General features: G+C 43.4%; 1 protein-coding gene and 1 pseudogene across 2 annotated transcripts in view; one reads left to right on the forward strand and one right to left on the reverse strand.

The window, feature by feature from the left end:
• LOC129851043 (potassium voltage-gated channel subfamily KQT member 5-like) overlaps positions 1-3835 on the reverse strand; it is a 163322-nt gene extending 159487 nt beyond the window's left edge. For both annotated transcript variants that reach the window (XM_055917225.1, XM_055917215.1), the window contains exon 1: positions 2375-3835. In XM_055917225.1, the coding sequence (XP_055773200.1) occupies positions 2375-2712 (338 nt within the window). In that variant the 5' untranslated portion in view covers positions 2713-3835. The remainder of the gene's footprint in view (positions 1-2374) is intronic.
• Positions 3836-15994: 12159 nt separating this feature from the next.
• On the forward strand, positions 15995-23681 carry LOC129855674 (arylsulfatase I-like; annotated as a pseudogene).
• The last annotated feature ends 327 nt before the right edge of the window (positions 23682-24008 follow it).

A 24008-nucleotide genomic window follows, 5' to 3' on the forward strand; every position in this document is an offset into this window, starting at 1 on the left:
GTATGGGTAGCCTATCAAGATTCATGTGTTATCACTATGATTTATCTAATAGCAGAACCAAATGACCTGGATTGCTGTTGAGATTACATTAAAAGTATCAATGCCGTTCGAGATTCTGCACAGATTATTACAGCAATTGTGAAGATCTCCACAGATCTGCGATGACCTATGCATGCTATCTTGAACATGCACACTTTATGTGATTACATAAAACATTTATAGTTGCAGTAACCTCAAAATGTGGCCATGGATGTGTTACTCATTCTAAGGTTGAATGTTACATTAGTTTGCGAGATAGCCTTAACTTTAGGCTATTTACTGTATTACAATAGTAATATTGAATTGTGTTTGGTTGACATTGCAACCAAATGTCAACATTTTAAGGAGATGTATCTACTGCTTCGATAGTTCCATCTGAGCCACTGGCTTAATCCCATTCTTTAACTTATATTTTTGGTTGAGTTGAAGACGTGACTCCAACATATAATTTGTGAACTTGTTCACAAGTTCATAGGCTATTTATTGTATTTCAAAAGTGATATTGAATTGTGTTTGGTTGTCAACGCAACCAAATATCAACATTTGAGGGAAATTTATCTTCTGCTTAGATAGTTGTGCCATTTAGTCTGTATTTAATTCCAGTTTGTCTACAAATCAATAATTGATACGTTGGATTCAAATCTCTATCTCAACCCCAAAAAAACTTTAAATGCACTTTAAATAAAGTTGGATATGATTTAGTCCTATTTTTGTACTTTGATTGTTGATTGAAATGGAGACGTGAATGCAACATATGGTGCTGGCACATGCGCAGATTAAATACACCACTGGAAATCTGATTAAGCCGTTTACATGTCCTAATCATTTGAAAGATTGCTCAGAAAACCAGGTGTTTCAATCGGCGTATGCTTACTTCAATTATGACTTTACGCCGATTAAGATGAGCAGAGTAAGGTGTTTACATGACTAACACCATACGTGGCCTACTACCATAATCAGTTTAATATCGAGTGATTAGTGTGCATGTAAACATACTCGTATGGCACTACTCTACAACAGCAGCATCCAACTGTTACAATGAAACAATCCAGACAAGCCACTTGGACACACACACACCAATATGATTTATATGATTCATTTGCACTGTAAAAAAAAAAAAAACACCCCGAGCGGCGCAGTGGTCTAAGGCACTGCATCTCAGTGCAAGAGGCTTCACAATAGTCCCTGGTTCGATTCCAGGCTGTATCACATCTGGCCATAATTGGGAGTCCCATAGGGCGGTCCACAATTGGCCCAGCGTCTTCTGGGGTAGGCTGTCATTGTAAATAAACTACAATTCTTAACTGACTTGCCTAGTTAAATAAAGGTTATATTTAGTTGTTTCAACTAATTATTATTAAGTAACTGGTTCCACAGCCTTTTTTTGTTTGCTAAACTTTTTGGTCCAGGTGTTAGCTGAACAAAAAAAAAATGTTTGCCTAAACTTAGCTCTGTAAATTTTAAATGATGTATTTGCTCAATTTGTCTCATACATTATGTTCATTCTACAATTAATTATTATTTGGGCATCTTAACTAAAAAAGTCTGCGCAACTGGTTACACATACAGTGCTTTTAACATAGAATTTTCCATGTATACAGGAAATTGTATTACTCACCTGGGATCTGAACTCCTTGGTTCATTCTGATCTTCCTGCTATGCCACTATGTCTGTGTCAATGATCAGATAATCTGTCTATTCCCTCATCATTGATTTGTATAGTTGTCTAATGTTTGTAGGGCATATTACTCTGTTTTAATGTTACTCCTTCATTTTCTCCTTAATTCAATTTTTCTTGAGTGTACTTTTAGCAGAGCTTAGATTTACTTTGAACTGCAAAGTGTAGCCATACAGGTGAAATCAGGTATTTACACAGTGACATAGCAGAACGATTGGAATGCTGTGAACCAATAGGTTGTGTGTTCCCAGTTGAGAACATGTTGAATAATAATTACTGTATAAATGAACATGCACAATGTAATCATGTGTGTCAAATATGTAAATTGAAAATATTCTATGTTAAAAGCACGGTATCAAACACATACTTTTAAATTGACTGAATGTTTGCCTACATTTTCTCATTTTGAAGCTAAGTTTGGCCAATTAAAAATGTTCAGTTAACACTTTGACAAAAAATTTGAATAACGATTTTTTTTTTACAGTGTGGTTCTGGTAGCCTACACTTCACCTGGACAAAACCTCTAATCATTCCCTTTCCCCTACGTAGCTTTGTGCGCTGGAAGAATTCCCAGCAACAGGTGACTGATTTAGTACCCTGCCATAAAAGTACTGTTTAAATCTGTTTAGATTACATGATAACAGCTCGTATACTCACACGAAGGCGTGGTAGATGAACGCCCATGCCCTGGGTCTCTCCAGCACATTGTAGAGGTAATTCTGCATACGCCGGTAGCGCACATTCCTGCGCCCGCTCTGCGCGCTGTAGATGAGCGGCTTCCCGAGCAAACTCATCCGGGCGCCCTTTTGCCTCTCCGCGCCGTCTGCACCTGCAGGGCCCAGTGAAAGCATCCTGTCTCCAACTCGAACCGCGTTGTTCATCATCCTCCGTCCAGACTCCACATCTTTCAACCCGTAGTCCTGAGCCCGACGCCCTGGGGAGGTTTTCATCCAGAGCCCAGTACCGGCCTCATCGCCACTGTGGTTGCGGGGCATGGCATCACCAACGCCGGTTGGGGGTGTGCAGCTAGTACCGGGGACGTGCACATAGAGTGTAGATGAGTTTGCACAAAGGTGTAGGAAAGAAAACCATACGGCTATAATCGTGAATTCATTGAAATAACTATAATTAACACTACGCTATTTTATGGTCTCATCCTCTATCTCGGTGGTCTGTCTACTGGGGTTCGGTGCGGTAAGTAGAATTCTGGGGTTTGGAGACTTCTGTGCCCACGGCGCTTTGGCCATCTGCGTGAGGCGCGAAAGAGCAGGGTTATGAAGGAGTGTCAACGACTCCCGGACAGACATTTGGCGAGGGGAGGAAATCACCCGACACTAACTCCCTCCCCCCTTCTCTTTCTCTGACTTCGATATGTAATATCCACGCGGCTCAGGATTTTCACAGACAGACAAGAAGATTTATGTTTCTTCACCAGGTGCGAGCTTGCTTTCCGAATTGTGCCACTTTGTTTGGTTCTCAATGCGCGCGTCTTCAATCATGGCACGGCGGTTGTCTAGAATGTTTAATCACTCAGAAACCAAGTATGTGGCATTAGAGAGCACCAACAAGCCCATGGCTACCAGAGAATCGATGTGAAGCTTCAGCAGAGCCGGGTGACATGCATGTGCAGTGCTGAGGAAAATCTATTCAGGATAAGTATAATAATCTGTATTCTGATTCTGTATTCTCGATATAATCACTCACTGCGACCTCACCTCTAAAATATCAACGGGCTCCTATGGAATGAGCTCCAATTAATTGGGTATAGGCTTTTGCACTTCAATTTTAAAGGCCGGTGAATAAGCGGTCATCCAAAACAAGAAACTAACTCGCGTCAAAAGCAGATATACACATCGGGTAAATCCAGTTCAACACTGTCCTCCCTCCTACTCACGATGTCCCAGGTTGTCGGACTGTAGACTCTCTTGTAGCGCTGAATATGGGCATTGACAATTACAACGAGATTCATCCGTGGCCAAAGTGTCGTCGGTCTGGTGTCCATTTTCGTTTACTTTCGTTTCAAATACGATTTTCTGTCCTCATTTTTCGTTTATGTAAATACGTTTATTTGATCTTTTTGCGCTTGTGACTCTTAGTCACACTCTTCACAGGCAACAGGGGTTCTGTCCGACCACGTGATCTCAAGTGAAACACACACACACACACACACACACATTATACATTGTAGCCTATTAGGCCTATGCAGCGGGATAAAACAAACTACCCACTGGGCAAAAACTTGTTGAATCAACGTTTTTTCCAGGTCATTTCAACAACCAAAATTCAATGTGATGACGTTGATGGAAAGTGGATTGGATTTGCAAAAAGTCATCAACCTAAGGGAATTTTGTATTTTTTCCCCACCCAACTTCTAACCTAAATCCAATGTCATGGTGGCATTTGTTGATTTCACATTGAATTGAGTGGGTATAGCCTAAACTCTCATTGAAAAACGTTTCAATTGCACATGGACTGTGTCAGGGCAGGGAAATGTTTGTGAAATAATATTCATTCTGAAAAAAAAGAAACCATAGACAGACCTAAAAAAATCTGAACGTTTCAAGGCCTATGTTATACAGTACTGCAGACAATGCAGATGCTGTATGTAAAGCAACTACAGAGCAACCCCCATTAGCTCTAAAAGGCAGTCATGTACTGAAGGCCTATATGTCATGTAGCCTATATATATAAACTATTTAACACAAATCTGTTATCTATACACAGGGTGCCTCTAGTTACATTTCTGACAGCTTGCTTATTAAGAAATTAAAACCTCACAATCAATTTATCTAATTGCTCTCTAAAAGCCTCCTTATTTTGTTAACACAGAGACTGAGAGACCTCATCTCCAATAAGATCTCGCTCTCTCTCAATTCAAAGGGATTTATTGGCATGGGAAACATTCCCAAAGCAAATGGAATAGACAATAAACAAAAGGGAAATTAACAAGGGAAACATTAGTAAACAAGCTTTAAGAGAAAATAGACATTTCAAATGTTATTTTCTTGGCTATGTACAGTGTTGTAACAATGTGCAAGTAGTTATTATTCATATTTATAAACAGATAAATATAGGTGATATTTACTATGTTTGTGCTCCACTGGTTGCCCTCTTCTCATGGCAACGGGCCACAAATCTTGCTGCTGTGACTGCACACTGTGGTATTTCGCCTAACAAATATGGGAGTTCATCAATGTTTGATTTGTTTTCAAATTCTTTATTGATCTGTGGGAAATATGTGTCTCTAATGGGGTCATACATTAGAGAGGTTAGGAAGTGTAGCTCAGTTTCCACCTAATTCTGTGGGCAGTGGGCACAGAGCATGTCATATTTCAAGAGCCAGTCTGTACATACTCACTGAGTCTGTACATAGTCAAGGATTTTCTTAATTTAGGGTCAGTCACAGTGGTCAGGTATTCTGCCACTGTGTACTATTTGTTTAGGGCCAGATAGCGTTCCAATTTACTCTGTTTTTTGGTTGATTCTATCCAGTGTGTCAAATAGTTATCTTTTTGCTTTCTCATAATTTGGTTGGGTCTAAATGTGTTACTGTCCTGGGTCTGTGGGGTCTGTTTGTGTTTGTGAACAGATCCCCAGAACCAGCTGACTGAGCGGACTCTTCTCTAGGTTCATCTCTCTGTAGGTGAGGACTTTGGGGTGGAATGTGTGGGCATCACACACACACACACACACACACACACACACACACACACACACACACACACACACACACACACACACACACACACACACACACACACACACACACACACACACACACAGACACAGACACAGACACATTATATCCAAACATTCTGTTACACCCTTACTCTTTCAAATACAGTGGAAAGAAGACAGGGAATGTGTCCCTCAAATTAATCTCTTAGACTAAGAATAGAGTTACCATTTGGCACACAGGCATCCTGATGACAGGATATCAAACACCAGATGAATAATTACAATGGATTTGAGAGGAGAATTGGCTAGAGGAGCACAGCATGTGTGTGTGTGTGTGTGTGTGTGTGTGTGTGTGTGTGTGTGTGTGTGTGTGCATGATTGTGTGTATGCATACATGCATTTGCTGTGTTTATGTTGGATGAGGGAGCTCTATGGACAGGGTGTCTACGAAGATGATGCTTTCAGGGGTTACTGATAGGCCATTACTGAGCCATATCCCCTGCCTCTCTCAGCAGGGCAGAAGTCATCCTCCTGTTCCCCAACATCAGTAAGGCCCCTATTCTGTACTTTTAGTATCTTGAATCTGCTGTATGCGTCGTAATATAAGTACCCCCTCTAGTGGTGACAGGTTGACATCACAAGCTGTCTTTTTTGGGGGGGACTCAAGTATGAAAGTCTACATTTGACTTTTGCTCTACTGTTACAATTGTCATTTAATCATGGACGCATTCAAGGGATAAGAGTGATAAAGACGTCTTTAGAAAGGTTGAATTAAGTAGGTAAATCTGCTCATTAAACTGCAATAGAGGTAATTAAACTCGCACACAATTAAAGGACTCCCTTCACAGCAGATAGTCCAAACATACAAGCATACATGAACTCAGTGGTAAGTCATAGCCTTGTGGGATCTATCAGCAACTCATCTCCTTTTATACTGCTTTAGAAAATCAATGGTTCTGCAAAAGGAATTAGCTGATCCACCATTTTGGAAAACAATGCTACTAACAGCACATATCTTTCAACCATTAGGCCTAAAACAGTATATGGGGAGTCTAACAGAGCTACAAGACTAGGCCTACACAGAGAGCGATAGAGAGGAAGAGACAGAGGGCGATGGGGGTGAAGAAAAGAGAGTGGAAAAGTGATAGAGAGCGCGAGAGAAAGAGAAAATGTGCTACAGACAGAGAGAGCGAGAACAATGAGAGGCCAGTTTGGATTATTGGATGTTTAGGCCTCTCTTCCTCCTGTGCAGTGTTTTTTTCAGAGCTGCCGGAGCATGGCACAGCTATGAGGCATAGCGTGAGGCCAGACAAACGCCCCCGTAACGCGGGCCGTAAAAATACTGAGGAGATTACATGGCTATCGGGATCAAGGCTGCGCCCCATGAGTAATGAGTCTTTAAATATAAGCAGTGGATGCTAGTGGGAGATGAGCTCCAGTCTTGACATGCTTCTTAGCATATTTGCTAGAGCCCAGGTATAAATCAGATGCCTTTTAAATAGATTGTTTTATACCACAGTGGTGGTGATTTTGATAGCGGGAATGCTGTGCCAGGCAAGGAGATTGAGCACCTTCTCACCTCCAGCTGAAATAAACTCAGGTCAAGTGAGCAACCAAATAGGGATCTCTTTCATATACTAGTTTCGATGTATGACATTGGGATTTGCTCAGAATCACTAATCGGGGAAGGACAAATCACTGTCGGAGACAGACAGGTCAAGTGGCAAATGAGGTGAGCCCCTGCCCTCATTATAAGGCGCCACTCGCCCATCCTTTGGTCATTCTCTCGTCTCTTCCTTGCGAAGAGCTCTTTTGAAGCTCTCCTCAGCACAACTTGATCCCTGTCATCCTGCTTAACTGTTCTCAGGTGAACCGCGAGGTTAATGTTGCCAAACGTAGGATTTGTCAGCTCTCGTCCAACTGACCAAAAGGAAAGATTTTGGTTATTGTAGAATTAGCATTACACGGCTAGCTACTGATACATGGCTAGCTCTCGCCGCAAGGCTTAGCTAACCTGGCTAGCTCGCCGCAAGGCCAGCTGTAGAACCAAACTAGGTTTTCTACCTGGAAATTAATAATTTACTAGCTCTCCTCTCTCGATTAGCTCAAACCATGTCCCCTTGTGCCGAGTTGACTAAACTGGCTGTCCTAGCTTCACAGCTTGTCAGTTGAGAGACACGCTTGGTTCGTCGAGAGATGAAGAAAGCATGCGCTGTTTCCGGCTAGCATTGTGCTAACTAGCGAGGTTATTTGCCCATGAGGCGAACACTAGCTAGCTTTCACTTTGCCCAAGAACTAACTGTCTCTTAGAGTCATGGAGCCGGTTGCCACTGCACAGTGAGAACCAAGCAATGCTACTTCCCAGTTTATCAAAAGTTTTGGGAAAACATGTCAATAATCAACTGACTGGCTTTCTTGATGTATATAGTATTCTCTCCGGTATACAATCTGGTTTTCGCTCAGGTTATTGACGTGTCGCTGTAACCTTAAAGGTCCTAAATTATGTCACTATTGCCCTTGATTTTAAGCAATGTTGTGCTGATATTTTTATTGACTTGGCGAAAGCTTTTGATATAGTAGACCATTCCATTCTTGTGGGTCTGCTAAGGAGTATTGACATCTCTGAGGGGTCTTTTGCCTGGTTTGCTAACTACCTTTCTCAAAGAGTGCAGTGTATAAAGCCAGAACATCTGCGGTCTCAGCCACTACCTGTCACCAAGGGAGTACCCCAAGGCTCGATCCTAAGCCCCACGCTCTTCTCAATTTACATCAACAACATAGCTCAGGCAGTAGGAAGCTCTCTCATCCATTTATATGCAGATCATACAGTTATACTCAGCTGGCCCCTGTTGTGTTATACGCTCCACAACAAAGTTTTCATGGTGTCCAACAAGCATTTTCTGCCCTTAACCTTGTTCTGAACACCTCAAAAATTAAGGTCATGGGGGCCTCCCGGGTGGCGCAGTGGTCTAGGGCACTGCATCGCAGTGCTAGCTGCGCCACCAGAGTCTCTGGGTTCGCGCCCAGGCTCTGTCGCAGCCGGCCGCGACCGGGGGGTCCGTGGGGCGACGCACAATTGGCTTAGCGTCGTCCGGGTTAGGGAGGGTTTGGCCGGTAGGGATATCCTTGTCTCATCGCGGTCCAGCGACTCCTGTGGCGGGCCGGGTGCAGTGCGGGCTAACCAAGGGGGCCAGGTGCACGGTGTTTCCTCCGACACATTGGTGCGGCTGGCTTCCGGGTTGGAGGCGCGCTGTGTTAAGAAGCAGTGCGGCTTTGTTGGGTTGTGCTTCGGAGGACGCATGGCTTTCGACCTTCGTCTCTCCCGAGCCCGTACGGGAGTTGTAGCGATGAGACAAGATAGTAATTACTAGCGATTGGATACCACGAAAATTGGGGAGAAAAGGGGATAATTTTTATTTATTTTTTTAAGAAAAAAGAAAAAAGAAAAAAGAAAGGTCATGTGGTTTGGTAAGAGCAATACCCCCCACCCCCTCCACTTGTGTGATTACTACCTCTGAGGGTTTTGAGCTTGATGTAGTCACCTCATACAAGTACTTGGGAGTTTGGCTAAACGTGACACTGTCCTTCTCTCAGCACATATCAAAGCTGCAGGCCAAAGTTAAATCTAGACTTGGTTTCCTCTATCGTAATCGCTCCTCTTTCACCCCAACTGACAAGCTAACCCTGATTCAGATGACCATCCTACCCATGCTAGATTACGAAGACATCATTTATAGATCGGCAGGTAAGGGTGCTCTCCAGCAGCTAAATGTTCTTTACCATTCGGCCATCAGATTTGCCATCAATGCTCCTTATAGGATACATCACTGCACTCTATACTTCTCTGTGAACTGGCCATCTCTGTATACCCGACGCAAGACCAACTGGTTGATGGTTATTTATAAAACCCTCTTAGGCCTCACTACACCCTATCTGAGATATCTACTGCAGCCCTCATTCTCCACAAACAACACCGGTTCTGCCAGTCACATTCTGTTGAGGGTCCCCAAAGCACACACATCACTGGGTCACTCCTCTTTTCAATTGGTTGCAGCTAGCGACTGGTACGAGCTGCAATAAACACTCAAACTGGGCCATCTCTACATTCAAAGACTCAAAGCTGAAAATGTTCCAGTTGTTCCATGGCCTGTATACTCACTAGACATGTCAACCATTGAGCATGTTTGGGATGCTCTGGATCAACGTGCACGAAAGCATGTTCCAGTTTCCGCCAATATCCAGAAACTTCGCACAGATATTGAAGAGGAGTGGGACAACATTCCACAGGCCAAAATCAACAGCCTGATCAACTCTGTGTGAAGGAGATGTGTTGCGCTGCATGAGACAAATGGTAGACACACCAGATACTGACAGATTTTTTGATCCACGCCTTTTTTTAAAGGTATCTGTATCCATAGATTCATTAATTTATTTCAATTGACTGATTTCCTTATATCTACTGTAATTTGTTACATGTTGCGTTTATATTTTTGTTTTGTATATATCAGGATAATGTGCACTTTTATGAAGAAAAATGTGGTACATTGATTGGGAATCTATTATATTGTTGTTTAATGCATGCATAGAGCATTACTATACTTTTGGAACATATACAGTATTCTATACATGGAGTATTACTATACTATTAGAAGATATACAGTATTCTATACATAGAGTATTACTATACTATTAGAACATATACAGTATTCTATATATAGAGCATTACTATAATATTTGAACATATACAGTATTATATACATAGAGTAGTACTATACTATTAGAACATATACAGTATTCTATATATAGAGTATTACTATACTATTCGAGCATATTGTATACAGTATTCTATACATAGAGTATTACTGTACTAGTATAACATATACATTATTCTATACATGGATTTGCACCCTTGATAAAGAGGAGCAAAAAAGAGAGAAAGAATTTAGAGAAAGAGACAAGTAATTTAACAAGTAAAACAAAACATCTGAAAAGGATAGGTGTCAAAATTATTGCACCCCTGTTTTCAATACTATTATTGGCATCCTCCTCCAAGGAAAACGGCTCTGAGTCTTTTTCTAAAATATTTTGTGAGATTGTAGAACACATTAGGAGGGATCTTAGACCAATCCTGCATTCAGAGTCTTTCCAGATCCTTGATATCCTACATCTACGCTTATAGATGTCCCTTCACAGTAAGGTACTTAATTGTTACCCAGAAAATATTTGTTATTGAGAAGAAAAAATAAATGCTGTATTGGGTCTTTAAGTATAGAGAATTTGAATCAATAGCTTTTATTCCTACACATAAATGTGTGACAAAATTTGAGTCATTCTCAGAATTTCTAACCCGTCGGGAGCCTCCTTATTCATACTCTGAGCTGCTTGATACATGCTTGATACATACAATGTATAATTTTTTCTTAGGGTCACCTTCCTTGAGCATGCGAGCAGGGCGCCCAGTAAGCTAGAGCAAACAAATGTAACACATATACTTCACTAACGGACAGACAGGGTAGCACACACACACACACAAACCCCCAGTAACAGACAACTTATCATGCATGACCTGCTGTGGCTCATCCAGATTTACATCTATGTCCACGACTCAACTTACTTTTTATTTAAAAGTAGGGCACGTTTTTTAATAAAAAATAAAACGAATACGAAAAAAATAGAAAGAGGAAAAATACCCTCTGCAGTACAGCAGCATCTGTCAACACATATGAAGGTGATTAATGTACAGTACATACTTGATGTATTATATGTTTAGACATGTTCAGTTTTTACAACTTCATTCTGTACTGAAACATCTGCCTGTTACTCAAGATAAAGCTCAATATAGCACCTCCACCTCTGAAGGTCTTCGTCAACCTCTGCTCAGACCTAAATATCAGGGTTACAGGGTTACAAGAACCTCCACCAGGGGGGACTGTAAGCATCCCCAAAAGGTCAACCACCTTCTCCCAATCTTGCCTTCTCATACAAAGCAATAAACATGGAATGGCCTTTCTTCCTCCCTGAAAGCTTTATGCAGCCTCCAAGCCTTCTCATCTGAGACAAAAACATGGAGCCCAATCAGGTGTGTTCACACTGATTTTAATCTAATATGCCACAATTACTTTTTAATTCAGCAGAAGACACACTAAAGCACATGTGCAATTTCAATAGGTGCAATAACTTTTCTGACTTCGGTTTTGAAATGTCTGTACTGTATGTCCTGACCTCTGTTTTTATATGTATGTTGTCTGTTCGTATATAATGTTTTCATGTTTAAATGTCCACCTGCCCGGGGACTACAGATGTGTCGCGGATCCCTCACGGAACTTTCATCACGCACACCTGTCCCCTATTCCCACTGATTAGTATTTGTATATATGTGCCCTTTGGTTTCCATGGTCTGGTCGATTATTGTTCCAATGTCCGTTGGTGCGTGTGAGTACCTGTGTTGTGTGTTTTGGACTTTCGTGCCCTTGTGGATTGCGCAGATGATTACGGGTCTCGTCCCCTGTGCTAATCATTGTGCGTTTGTGTTATGTATTTGAGGTACTCCTTGCTCTTTTGTTTGAGTTTCAACCCTGTGTTTTGTGTAGGAACAACTATGACAACATAACCAAAAAAAACGAGTCACAACTCCTGCAGTTCTGTCGCACGCTGGGTATATACAGTGCCTTTCAAAAATATTCATCCCCCTTGGCATTTTTACTATTTTGTTGCATTACATCCTGTCATTTAAATAGATTTTTGGGGGATTTCATGTAATGGACATAGACAAAATAGTGAAATCGGTGAAGTGAAATAAAAATAATTACTTGTTTCAAAAACTTAAATTAAAAAATGTGAAAAGTGGTGCGTGCATATGTTTTCACCCCCTTTGCTATGTAGCCCCTAAATAATATCTGGTGCAACCAATTAACTTCAGAAGTCAAATAATTAGTTAAATAAAGTCCACCTGTGTGCAATATAAGTGTCACATGATCTGTCACATGATCTCAGTACATAAACACCTGTTCTGACAGGCCCCAGAGTCTGCAACACCACTAAGCAAGGGGTACCACCAAGCAAGCAACACCATGAAGATCAAGGAGCTTGCTAAACCAGGTCAGGGACAAAGTTGTGAAGAAGTACAGATCAGGGTTGGGTTATAAAAAATATCTGAAATTTTGAACATCCCACGGAGCACCATTAAATCCATTATAAAAAATGGAAAGAATATGGCACTACAACAAACCTGCCAAGAGAGGGCTGCCAACCAAAACTCACAGACCAGGCAAGGAGGGCATTTATCAGAGAGGCAACAAAGAGACCAAAGATAACCCAGAAGGAGCTGCAAAGCTCCACAGCGGAGATTGGTGTATCTGTCCATAGGACCACTTTAATCCATACACTCCACAGAGCTGGGCTTTATGGAAGAGTGGCCAGAATAAAAGCCATTGCTTAAAGAAAAAAAAATAAGCAAACACGTTTGGTGTTCCCGAAAAGGCATGTGGGAGACTCCCCAAACATATGGAAGAAGGTACTCTGGTCAGATGAGACAAAAATGTTGCTTTTTGGAAAACGCTATGTCTGGCGCAAACCCAACACCTCTCGTCACCCAGAAAACACCATCCTGCCACCACCATGCTGTGGGGATGCTTTTCATCGGCAGTGACTCAGACACTGGTCAGAATTGAAGAAATGATGGATGGTGCTAAATACAGAGAAATTCTTGAGGGAAACCTGTTTCAGTCTTCCAGAGATTTGAGACTGGGACGGAGGTTCACCTTCCAGCAGGACAATGACCCTAAGCATCCTGCTAAAGCAATACTTGAGTGGTTTAAGGGGAAACATGTAAATGTCTTGGAATGGCCTAGTCAAAGCCCAGACGTCAATCCAATTGAGAATCTGTGGAATGATTTAAAGATTGCTGTACACCAGCAGAACCCATCCAACTTGAATGAGCTGGAACAGTTTTGCCTTGAATAAGAATCCCAGTGGCTAGATGTGCCAAGCTTATAGAGAAATACCCCAAGAAACTTGCAGCTATAATTGCTGCAAAAGGTGGATCTACAAAGTGTTGACTTCGAGGGGGGTGAATAGTCATGCACGCTCAAGTTTCAGTTTCTTTGTCTTATTTCTTGTTTGTTTCACAAAAAAATATGTTGCATCTTCAAAGTGGTAGACATGCTGTGTAAATCAAATGATACAAACCTCCAAAAAATAAATTTTAATTCCAGGTTGTAAGGCAACAAAATAGGAAAAATGCCAAAGGGGGTGAATACTTTCGCAAGCCACTGTATATATCAACGAATTGGTGAGGGCACTAGAACAGTCTGCAGCACCCGGCCTCACCCTACTAGAATCTGAAGTCAAATGTCTACTGTTTGCTGATGAGCTGGTGCTTCTGCACAGATTCTGCCAGACCTGGGCCCTGACAGTAAATCTCAGTAAGACAAAAATAATGGTGTCCTAAAAAAGGTCCAGTCACCAGGACCACAAATACAAATTTGCATCTAGACACCGTTACCCTAGAGCACACAAAAAACTATACATTCCTTGGCCTAAACATCAGCGCCACAGGTAACTTCCACAAAGCTGTGAACGATCTGAGACACAAGGCAAGAAGGGCATTCTATGCCTACAAAAGGAACATAATAATTCAACATACCAATTAGGATCTGGTTAAAAATACTTGAATCAGTTATAGAACCCAATGCCCTTTATGGTTGTGAGGTCTGGGGTCTGCTCACCAACCAAGAATTCACAAAATGGGGCAAATTGAGACTGCATGCAGAATTCAGCAAAAATATCCTCTGTGTACAACGTAAAACCCTAAATAATGCATGCAGAGCAGAATTAGGTCAATACCCACTAATTATCAAAATCCAGGAAAAAGCTGTTAAATTCTGCAACCACCTTAAAGGAAGCAATTCCCAAACCTTCCATAACAAAGCCATCACCTACAGAGAGATGAACCTAGAGAAGAGTCCCCTAAGCAAGCTGGCCCCGGGGCTCTGTTCACAAACACAATCAGACCCCACAAAGCCCCAGGACAGCAACACAATTAGACTCAACCAAATCATGGAACTTCTGTGAGTGTAATGTTTACTGTTCGTTAATATTGTTTATTTCACTTTTGTATATTATCTACTCCACTTGCTTTGGCAATGTTAACATAAAATCAGCAAAATAAGAAATATCCCTTTTTCAGGACCCTGTCTTTGAAAGATAATTCGCAAAAATCCATGTAACTTAATAGATCTTCATTGTAAAGGGTTTAACACTGTTTCCCATGCTTGTTCAATGAACCATAAAAAATTTATGAACATGCACCTGTGGAACGGTCATTAAGACACTAACAGCTTACAGACGGTAGGCAATTATGGTTACAGTTATGAAAACTTAGCACACTAAAGAGGCCTTTCTACTGACTCTGAAAAACACCAAAAGAAAGATTGTGAGACGCCTAAGACAGCGCTACAGGGAGACAGGACGGACAGCTGATCGTCCTCGCAGTGGTAGACCACGTGTAACAACACCTGCACAGGATCGGTACATCCGAACATCACACCTGCGGGACAGCTACAGGATGGCAACAACAACTGCCCGAGTTACACCAGGAATGCACAATCCCTCCATCAGTGCTCAAACTGTCCGCAATAGGCTGAGAGAGGCTGGACTGAGGGCTTGTAGGTGGGCACAAACCCACCGTCGCTGGACCAGACAGGACTGGCAAAAGGTGCTCTTCACTGACGAGTTGCGGTTTTGTCTCACCAGGGTGATGGTCAGATTCACGTTTATCATCGAAGGAATGAGCGTTACACCGAGGCCTGTACTCTGGAGCGGGATCGATTTGGAGGTGGAGGGTCCATCATGTTCTTGGCCGGTGTGTCACAGCATCATCGGACTGAGCTTGTTGTCATTGCAGGCAATCTCAATGCTGTGCGTTACAGGGAAGACATTCTCCTCCCTCATGTGGTACCCTTCCTGCAGGCTCATCCTGACATGACCCTCCAGCATGACAATGCCACCAGCCATACTGCTTGTTCTGTGCGTGATTTTCTGCAAGAGTGGAATGTCAGTGTTCTGCCATGGCCAGCGAAGAGCCCGGATCTCAATCCCATTGAGCACGTCTGGGACCTGTTGGATTGGAGGGTGAGGACTAGGGCCATTCCCCCCAGAAATGTCAGGGAAATTGCAGGTGCCTTGGTGGAAGAGTGGGGTAACATCTCACAGCAAGAACTGGCAAATCTGGCGCAGTCCGTGAGGAGGAGATGCACTGCAGTACTTAATGCAGCTGGTGGCCACACCAGATACTGACTGTTACTTTTGATTTTGAACCCCCCCTTTGTTCAGGAACACATTATTCAATTTCTGTTAGTTACATGTCTGTGGAACTTGTTCAGTTTATGTCTCAGTTGTTGAATCTTGTTATGTTCATACAAATATTTACACATGTTAAGTTTACTGAAAATAAACGCAGTTGACAGTGAGAGGATGTTTCTTTTTTTGCTGAGTTTATATTTCCCATGCCAATAAAGCCCCTTGAATTTAATTGAATTGAGAGCGATAGAGAGAAAAAAATGCTCTCTGTCAGGCTGAACTACTGACCTCTGCTGCATGATGGTGACTGACACTGCAGCGCTGGCCCCAAACCTCCCTGGGGTCTACCCTGGTCACTCTGCCTATCTGTGCCAGTTGCTGAGTGTCTTGGACCTGGAAGAGAGCCATGTGGCCCTCTTTGATCCATGCCTGCTGCCAACGGTGAGTCAAACACCTGTGCATGTGCACGCACACAAACACACACACCTTTCTCATGTGTCAGCTGGTTGAATGTCAGTGAAGTATACTGTAGGAATCCTCCTGTGGTTTCTCCATACATATATAGCAGGTTGAGGGAAAGCTCTTACCTTTAAGAGGAAAGACAATTTCTCAGCAGCATTGGGTTGTTTATTGGTCAAGGAACCCTTCCTCCCCCACTACCCCCTGCTACAGGAATATCCGTGCAGCAGTCTGCATGCATTTCTCTGTTAAGCTACCGGAATGAGCTGTCACCCACAGACTGACTCCAGTCCAGTGCTATAGTAGGCAGCTCTAGGGTTGTGTAAACCTCTTCATTATGGATAAGTCTAACAGAGCGCTACTCTCCTCAGGCGATAATGGGAAGGATGCAGTCACGGGCTAGCCTGTGAGGAAGGAGGAGGAGAAAGTACAGTACAACTAGTTCAGTTCTCAAAGTTTTTCATTTGATGTAATGATGGAATGGTGTTGAAAGACATTGTTTCCTTAGCTAGTTTTGGTAGTGTTGTCTTTCCTATGGAAATTGAGATTTATGGGGAAAGTATTGGGTTTCCACTGTGATAGCAAAAATTATACCCGAGTATTACTAGGACTGCATTACAAGGTCAGTGGTGGTATCATCTTCAGATATGACGCCAGGGAGACACATAAATAGTATCTCTCAATGGAGGGAGGCCTATATGTGACGTCGAGCCACCCTGTCTTCGCGTGTGTGTGTGTGTGTGTGTGTGTGTGTGTGTGTGTGTGTGTGTGTGTGTGTGTGTGTGTGTGTGTGTGTGTGTGTGTGTGTGTGTGTGTGTGTGTGTGTGTGTGTGTGTGTGTGTGTGTGTGTGTGTGTGTGTGTGTGTGTGTGTGTGTGTGTGTGTGCGTTCGTGCGTGCGTGCAGGAGTGTAAATGTGTCTGTGTGAATGATGAATTCTGTCACCAGTGGGACTGTATAGGATAAGGTGAATTCCAGAGCGGCAATTGTAAAATATCTCCTTTAGGCTGTACAGTACAGCAGGTTTTACATGATTCTCACTGACATGTCATGTTGGATGTCCTCTGTCTGTCTGTCTGTCTGTCTGTCTGTCTGTCTGTCTGTCTGTCTGTCTGTCTGTCTGTCTGTCTGTCTTTAATCTTATGTGACCTCGGCGGTTCTCACCTCCACTTAATTTCAATTGTTTCTCTCACTGATGACTGGTTACCACTATGTTTTCTCAGCCACTTGCTAACACCCACATCATTTATAACTAAGAACAAGCTAATGTCTCTGTGAGAAATCAGTGTCTTGGGAATGTATTACCACAGTTAGACATTTTTCATATTTGTTCTCTTTAGTAGGATGGGTATAAAAACCCTGCCAGTGTGGATGGATCTATTGTTCATCCCCAAACGTCTCTTTCTCTCTCCCTGAGATCCACCTGTCTGCCTGAGAGCCTGCCTACCTGAGAGCCTGACTGTCACGACTTCTACCCGAAGTCGATGCCTCTCATTGTTCGGGCGGTGCTCGGCAGTCGACGTCACCGGTCTTCTAGCCATCATTGATCCATTTTTAATTTTCCATTGGTTTTGTCTTGTCTTCCTACACACCTGGTTCCAATCCCATTCATTGCATGTTGTGTATTTAACCCTCTGTTTCCCCTCATGTCCTTGTCAGAGATTGTTTGTATGCTCGTAAATTATGGATTGGTGCGCGATGGGTTCTTGTACCCACTTTTATTTATTATGTACTTTGGTTTTTGAAGTTTTGTTAAACGCTATTAAACTACTCCATTTATTCCAAGTTTGATTCCACTGCGCCTGACTTCCCTGCCACCTACACACACGACATTACACTGCCTACCTGCCTGAGAGACTGCATGTCTACCTGCCTAAGAGCCTCAAGACGCAATGAGTCACGTAGTCTTCTCATGAATAAATCCCACCTGCCTTATATACTCTCCGCTTCTTTCTTTCCAAAACATTTCTTGGAGTTCGCTGGTGTCTCTGTCATGGAGAACACACATGCTTGCACACTAAGCAGTAGAGACAGCAGGCACCCTGATACAGTGTCAATTCACACACAGCCTAGGGTTGAATTATATACTGTGGGCTCATTTAGTCCAACCCTACTCTTTTGCCCATGGTAAGCATAAATCACCAACTGGTGTTGTCCGATATGATCCTACCACATTCAACTCTTGAAACAATATCTCCGTGAGATCTTATCACTACCGAGAGCGTGTTGTGTTTAAAAAAAATTGCAGATGTGTTTCTTCTGTTTGTTCGGTTATTTCCCATCTATGTGTGGCTCCATTTGAGGCAGAGGAATCTTATAACCTTCTCTTTCCCCCCTCCCCACCCCTTCTCCGTGGGTCAGTAAAAAAAGGTCTCGGTATAAAATAGCTGTCTGCTTTGGCCCTAATGTAGGAAATGGACTTGTTTCTTTGGCATCGATTTCCTTTCGGCCTCATGGGAAAGCAGCGTTGTGGAGGCTATCCGAAGAGCGGCAGGTCGATAGGCCTACGAAGTGGAAGGAAGCCAGGGGATGTTGTTCTCTGTACAGGCCCTAATTGAAGTGCTCTCTGTCACCTCCGGCCGCATGGCAAATGGCTCAAGACAATGCCTAAGGGTCAGTACGCTCTTCACACCTCTGAAGGGCCAAATATGTATCTCTCTCTCTATAGTATCCAGAGAACTGACTATGGAATGTGATATACGTGATACCAGACATGGATACTATAGTATTATTCTATCTGAAACTTGTTCTCTGAGTAGAACTCTGAAGCTACCTACATGGATGTATGATCTCTGTGGTCAGTTGTATCTGTACAGGGTGAACTAAATGACTCTATGCAAAGGGATTTCATTGTGTATTTACATTGGGTGATCAGGTTACTGTAAACTTGGTATCGTTTGATTGGTCAATGGTGGTTGGGTTCTGGTTTGAAAAATGTACACCTTCAGATGTTAGAAATGAAATTGAAGGTCTGTTCTCTCTCGTATCCTGTACATTGGAGGAAGGTTTTATGATATTTTCTAATTTCCCAGGCTTTTAAGCCTCTGGTCTAGTAGTCATCTCTCTGTTCATGCCTTGTCTTGTAAGTTAAGCTTAGGATATATATGCCTAGAATTATGCTTTGTTAATGTCAGTATTGCCTTGTAACTTAAGCGTTATGCCTTGTATGTGAATCCATTCACTTGACTTGAAGTTATTCAATAAAACTTGCTTTGATATTCACTTCTCATGACCATTTCTTTATCTTAGTCAGCTAAACTCATAATACTTTGATTGCACATGGTTTTACTGTAATGTTAAATGGAGTCAGATGAAGAGAAACACTTTAATAGGCTAATTACAAAATCTTATCATGGGTCGCATGTGAGGTATATATAATATACACATATCAAATACTACCCCACTACAGATGTGATGCTGCTCTACTCACTGATCACAAGATAGGGTTCACTGTGCGTTCACGTATGAATGGTTATCAGTGGTGATTTCGTTCAATTGGTATTGGGCAATGAAAGAGTAATACTTTATAGAAATATATTTTCATATTCACTTCAGATCTTGATGGTGAGTGAATGTCCTCTGAAATAGGACATAGTTGTCTGGTACTACGTTGTCTGGTACGTACTATGTTGACTTACACTAATGAAGATCTACTTGTCAAATACTTCCCTAATGTCATTCTCTGTCAGATAATGTGCTTTTAAGAATCCAGCCACAAGTGTCACATTCTGATCCAACTACAGGCTTCAGAACTGAAAAGAAATCTTCCGTCATTACTTCAATTTGAGCACTAATAAGCCTAATATCACTATTACTGTACGGAGAAAGTAATCATTGATAAAGCTTCAGTTCTGGGAATTGAATGAGAGCAAAACCGGTGCTTTCCTATGGTTACGGAAAGATAACTTAATAAATCAATATGATTCTCCATATGAGCATCAGGAGCTTAGACAGATTTATTGATGCTCTGTGTTTTCAAGGCTTATTATCTATGATTAAACTGAAACGTGAGGGACGGGAGGCATTGATTCTGCTTGTTGTTTTCCACAGCAGACCTTTCACAGGGTCTACCCTATGATCCCTCGGCACTATGTTCCCTCAGCCCTATGATCCCTCAGGACTATGTTCCCTCAGGACTATGTTCCCTCAGCCCTCGGCCCTATGTTCCCTCAGGACTATGTTCCCTCAGCCCTCGGCTCTATGTTTCCTCGGCCCTATGTTCCCTCGGCCCTATGTTCCCTCGGCCCTATGTTCCCTCGGCCCTATGTTCCCTCAGGACTATGTTTCCTCAGGACTATGTTTCCTCAGGAATATGTTCCCGCAGCCCTCGGCCCTATGTTTCCTCGGCCCTATGTTCCCTCGGCCCTATGTTTCCTCGGCCCTATGTTCCCTCGGCCCTATGTTTCCTCAGCCCTATGTTTCCTCAGGACTATGTTTCCTCAGGACTATGTTTCCTCAGCCATATGTTTCCTCAGGACTATGTTTCCTCAGCCATATGTTTCCTCAGGACTATGTTCCCTCAGCCCTCGGCCCTATGTATCCTCGGCCCTATGTTCCCTCGGCCCTATGTTCCCTCAGCCCCAGCAGCAGCGGCTGTGGCTGTAGAAGGCAATGTAGTTGTCAAAGCAGCTGGAGCTTGTAGTTGTAGGATTGTAGTTTACCTCATGGCCAGGAGGTGTCAACATTGTTTTTCACCCGATGAACTATACCTTCCACACGTGTTTTTCAATGGAGTTGCAAAACAATTGTGTGTGTATATACAGCTCTGGAAAAAATTAAGAGACCACTGCAAACTTATCAGTTTCTCCAGTTTTACTATATATAGGTACGTGTTTGGGTAAAATGAACATTTTTGTTTTATTCTATAAACTACTGACAACATTTCTCACAAATTCCAAATAAAAATATTGTCATTTAGGGCATTTATTTGCAGAAAATGACAACTGGTCAACATAACAAAAAAGATGCAGTGTTGTCAGACCTCGAATAATGCAAAGAAAATAAGTTCATATTCATTTTTAAACAACACAATACGAATGTTTTAACGTAGAATGTAACGGCAGTCTAAGTCGTCCTCCTCCTCAGACGAGGAGAGGCGAGAAGGATCTGAGGACCAATGTGCAGCGTGGTAATTTTCCATTATTTAATTAACACAAAACACTATACAAAATGACAAAACAAACTAACCGTCACAGTCCTAACTGGTGCAGACAAAACACAAAGACAGGAAACAACCACCCACAATCCCCAACACAAAACAAGCCACCTATATATGATTCTCAATCAGGGACAACGATTGACAGCTGTCTCTGATTGAGAACCATATTAGGCTGGACACAGAAACAGACTAACTAGACACACAACATAGAATTCCCACCCAGCTCACGTCCTGACCAACACTAAACAAGCAAAACACATAAGAACTCTGGTCAGGACGTTACATAGAAAGAGTTCAGAAATCAATATTTGGTGGAATAACCCAGATTTTTAATCACAGCTTTCATGCGTCTTGGCATGCTCTCCACCGTGCCTCTCCGCCTCATCTTTAATCATGGTGGATGACCAGGGCTATGGGGACGTGGACTACCATGGCTCGGAAGTCCACACTCCAGTCCTGGACCAGCTGGCTGGGGAGGTGGTGAAGCTGGAGAACTATTATGTCCAGCCAATCTGCTCGCCCTCATGCAGCCAGCTCATGACTGGACGGTGAGTAATATGTTTATTGTACTGCCTTATTATATATTATCCTGAATGGAATGATTCTTCTCAAACTCTTGTGCATTCTTATAACCTTGCTTCTAAATAAAGGAGTGATCTGTCAGAACATTGTATGTTCTTTTGAATAGGTATGTATGTGTTTAGAACAATTGTTTGAAGGTTCTAACCATGATCCCTGACAATAAATTGGTTCTGACAATCTTGCTTTAGCTCTCATCTCACCTTCCCCTCCTCTCTCCCTTTTCCCAGCATTCCATCATCCAGGCGCGCCAGTCCCTGTGCCTGCCCCCGGATGCACCCACCCTGGCTGAACGACTGCAGGAGGCAGGCTACAGCACCCAGATGGTAGGGAAGTGGCACCTGGGCTTCTGCCGGCCGGGCTACCTGCCCACGGGCCGCAGCCTCCATAGCTTCTTAGGCTCCCTGACTGGCAGCGGTGATCACTTCTCCTGTCAGAGCTGTGACCAGGCTGAGTCCTGTGGCTTTGACCTGCACGACGGGGAGAGCTGAGCAGGACCTGGAGCTGAGCAGTAACTGCTCCACAACACTCTACATAAAGAGGTGAGGCCAGCCCTTACACACATCTTTCGTGATGTTGTAATTCATGTATGAAAAGGAGCTTGTCTAGTACTAATACACCACTGTGCAAGTTGGAAATGGAATGAAGAGGTTTTTAGAGTGTTCTTGATAAAGTGATTCGCATTTGATTATAATTGGGCATTTCAAAGTCTTCGGCTATTTCAAAGATTTGGACACACCAGAGTTGATGTATTTACATAACGTCTCAGTTATATAAAGAAGTAACCCAGACCTGGCGGCCTACTCCTCTTTCCATCCAGGGTTCAGAAGATCCTGAGGGTCCATGACCCCTGGAAGCCCCTCTTCCTGTACCTGGCACTCCAGGCCATCCACACACCCTTGCAGGCACCAAACCACTTTCTGCGACGCTGCAGTAACCCGGACAACTGCCCGCGACAACACTATGCAGCTACTCTGAGCTGTGTGGACGAGAGTGTGGGGGAGCTGGTGCAGGAGCTGAGGACCAGAGGCCTCTATCAGAACTCTGTCCTGGTCTACTCCTCAGACAACGGGGGCCAGCCCTTCTCTGGGGGCTGCAACTGGACCATGCGTGGAGAGAAGGGTACCTACTGGGAAGGGGGAGTGCGAGCAGTGGGTTTCGTCCACAGCCCATTCCTGAAGCGGAAAGGGAAGGTGAGCAAAGCGCTTATCCATGTTTCTGACTGGTACCCCCTCCCCCCGTTGTCTCTGGTGTGGGGGGGCATCAGCCAGGGGCTGCCCTACCCCCGCACTGAGATCCTGTTCAATATCGACCCGGTATCTCGACGGCCCAGTGAGGCAGACTGCAGGCCCTCAACAGCTTCGGCATCTGGGACACAGCAGTGAGGGCAGCCTTACGGGCTGGGGACTGGAAGCTGCCTACTGAAAATGTGGGTGACTGTGTGCCCCCTCAGACCCTGCCCGGGGGGGCCCAGCAGTGGCAGGACATGGGGCAACGCCGGGACCCTTATGAGATGTCAAACCTGGCTGATGCACGGTCGGAGGTGGTCAAGATACTGCAGACTGGCCGAGTACAACCAGAAACCCACCTGATGACCACATGGTGGACCCCTCAGCTCCATGGGGAGGATGTGGACACCCTGGCTGGGTAAGCTGGGCAGCGAGTAGCCCGGGGGCAGCAGGGAGGGAGGGAAGTGGAATAGTAGTAAGATGAGGCACTGTAAGATGTGTAAACTGCAAGCCCTCTTTAAACATGTGGGCACCCAGATGCAGAGGTCCTCTCTGTTCTTTTAGTCCTCAGAGGGATGGTAGGAGCACGTGGACAGACAGGCAGGATGGACAGACCTACATGAGACTGGATCTTAGTCACTGGCTGTCCCCTGGCCACCAAGGAGGGTGCAACTGTAAGATTGATGTTGAGGGTGATTTTGTTGACGTCTCATCCGCCCATCAACAGGACAAAATCAGAATGACACTCAGACACCTAGAGGGATATTTTTTTTATTTTATTTGTACTTGGTGATATAATGGACCGTCCAGGCTACACGCTGCTTATGGCATACTCCTCTGTTGCCTAACCAACTCTAAACAACACCTCACTGCATCAAAATCATAAATTGG

This window comes from Salvelinus fontinalis, chromosome 1 (assembly GCF_029448725.1).
Source record: "Salvelinus fontinalis isolate EN_2023a chromosome 1, ASM2944872v1, whole genome shotgun sequence".
NCBI lineage: Eukaryota > Metazoa > Chordata > Actinopteri > Salmoniformes > Salmonidae > Salvelinus > Salvelinus fontinalis.